This window comes from Dipodomys ordii, unplaced genomic scaffold (genome assembly GCF_000151885.1).
Source record: "Dipodomys ordii isolate 6190 unplaced genomic scaffold, Dord_2.0 Scaffold14, whole genome shotgun sequence".
Taxonomy (NCBI): domain Eukaryota; kingdom Metazoa; phylum Chordata; class Mammalia; order Rodentia; family Heteromyidae; genus Dipodomys; species Dipodomys ordii.
The window spans coordinates 15,826,169-15,828,661 of NW_012267230.1; the positions used below are offsets into that span (position 1 = coordinate 15,826,169).

At 68.8% G+C, this 2,493-nt stretch overlaps 1 protein-coding gene across 1 annotated transcript in view; it reads right to left on the reverse strand.

The window, feature by feature from the left end:
• Cacna1h (calcium channel, voltage-dependent, T type, alpha 1H subunit) overlaps positions 1-2,493 on the reverse strand; it is a 27,316-nt gene that overhangs the window by 23,938 nt on the left and 885 nt on the right. The window contains exons 3-5 of the mRNA XM_013011276.1: positions 2,334-2,467; positions 2,025-2,122; positions 170-329 (exon numbers count right to left, since the gene is read on the reverse strand). Of these exons, the coding sequence (XP_012866730.1) occupies positions 170-329; positions 2,025-2,122; positions 2,334-2,467 (392 nt within the window). The remainder of the gene's footprint in view (positions 1-169; positions 330-2,024; positions 2,123-2,333; positions 2,468-2,493) is intronic.

The following is a 2,493-nucleotide window of genomic DNA, read 5'->3' on the forward strand; positions in this document are numbered from 1 at the left end:
CCCCACTGCCTTACCCCCACCCCAGGAAAGTGCCAGAATCTGAGAGCAGAGCTGAAGCCTGGGCCTGTGGGCAGCGCTGGCTCACAGCACACGTGCCCCGCCCCCGCCTTGGGTGGCCCCGGGGGGCCAGCTGGCCAGGCGGGGGGGGGGACGCGGGGGAGGGGCACACCTGACAAAGGCGCTGTCCAGGAAGCAGCGGTTGCGCAGGAGGCCGGCCCAGAGCTGCACGCCCACGATGCCGAAGATGAAGAAGACGAAGAAGCAGAGCAGCAGGACGTTGCCCAGCATGGGCAGTGTGTCCAGCAGCAGGGTGACCAGGATCCGCATGCCTGTGGGGGCAGGCTGGGCTGCGTGCTGGGTACAGCCTGAACCAAGGCCCACACCCGCCCACCCGGCACGCCGCTGTGGACACACGCAGGTCCCAGCCACGCACCACGGACACATGCAGGCACCAGCCACGCACCACGGACACACACAGGTCCCAGCCACACACTACGGACACATGCGGGCCCCAGCCATGCACCGTGGACACACACACACGCAGGCCCCAGCCACGCAGCCACGGACACACACACACGCAGGCCCCAGCCAGGCAGCCACGGACACACACACACACGCAGGCCCCAGCCACGCAGCCACGGACACACACACACACGCAGGCCCCAGCCACGCAGCCACGGACACACACACACACATGCAGGTCCCAGCTGCGCAGCCACAGACACACACACACACATGCAGGCCCCAGCCACATGCCGTGGACACACACACGCAGGCCCCAGCCACACGCCGTGGACACACACACACGCAGGCCCCAGCCGCGCAGCCACGGACACACACACACACATGCAGGCCCCAGCCGTGCAGCCCGGCCTGTGCCTTCTGGAGGGGAGGAACCCCGCCCTCTGGGGGCCGGCAGCCTGGGGGTGCTACCTCACCGCTCCTTGGAGTCACGGCTGTGGGGATGTGAACGATCTAGGAAGGGGGTCCCCACAGGCCCAGATGTCCCTTGCTCGGTCCGGGGCCAGCCCCTCCCAGACCCTTGGCCGGGTGCGGCCCCCTCCCCAGGACCCGGGCGGGGTCGGTCGAGGCCGGGGCAGAGCGGGGATGAGCTGGGGCCTCTGTGCTCGGCGGGCCGCCGATGGAGAAAGCCACCGGAGGACACCACAGCCTGCATGGTCACAGGGCCAACGGGGTGCGTGGCCCCAGGCAGACGAGGCGACAGCCCCAAGACCCACCCAGCATCCAACAGGTGGCCCAGACGCGGAAGCCCACGGCGCTGCCGGGAAGACAGTGCAGCAATGGGGTGCAGACACCCCCATGCCCCTCCCCTCACCCCTCGCCCCACACCTTGCCCGGGGCCTGGGAGTATTTCACTGTGACAGTACTGAGCTCAGAGACGGTCAGTGATTTCCCCCTGGAGACCAGCCTCCACGAGGCAGCTCCAGGGCTGGGCTAGGGTGCCCCCCCCCCCATGGATGTAACCGCCACAGGGGCAGAGCAGCCCTGGTACCAAGGCCTCAGGACCAGGGTACCTAGAGGGAACGGTGGTGCACGTGCCCAGGCACCCTGCACACGCATGTGCACACACACCACTCTCGGGCACTGTGCTCGCACCCCCAGACTAAGCAGCTCCATTGGGCTGCTGAACACGTATGGAAAACCCAGCCCCCCGCGGCGCTCAGGAGACCACAGTGTCCAGAGCGGCCGTCCAAACCGCCGACCACCGCCTGCAAGCCGTCTGCACACAGGGTGGGAGACGCAGGGCCCTCCTGGCCCACTCGTGGCTGCGGCCCTGACGGGCTGTCAGTGGCCCCGGCCCGGTGCTGCCCGGGCCAGGCTCCTCCCGCCCCGGGCTGGGGCTCCGTCCCAGGGCAGAGCGCAGCTCTCCTCCCCGCCCCACCGGGAGGGCCTGCCAGCCTCCACACAGAGGGAGAGGCTGGTGTGTTTGGAGCGGTGCTGTCCCCTGGCACGGCCTGGGCTCTGAGAGGCGGGGACCAGGCCTGGGGTGGCCAGGTACTTACTGGGCACGCGGTTGATGGCACGCAGGGGCCGCAGCACGCGCACCGTGCGGATGGCCGAGAGGCTCACATTGTGTCCGTCCAGTGAGTACTCCATCATGCTGGGGAGGGGGCGGAGGGGGTGTCCCACACAGGAGAGCCTCGCCCGCGCAGACCCCGAGGATGGCTCACAGTCCTCCTGCCCCCCCCACCTCACGCCCATCCAGGCACCACCCCACTGGCTCCGGCACCACCCCACTGGCTCCGGCACCACCCCGCTGGCTCCGGCACCACCCCGCTGGCTCCGGCACCACCCCGCTGGCTCCGGCCTACCCTGCCATGACGATGAAGAAGTCCAGCCTGTTCCAAGCGTCACCCAGGTAGCACTTCTGCCCAAACAGCCCCAGGGCCACCATCTTGATGACCATTTCCACCGCGAAGAAGGCGAAGATGAAGTCATCGAAGGCCTGACAAAGAAGGCGGTCAGGACTGG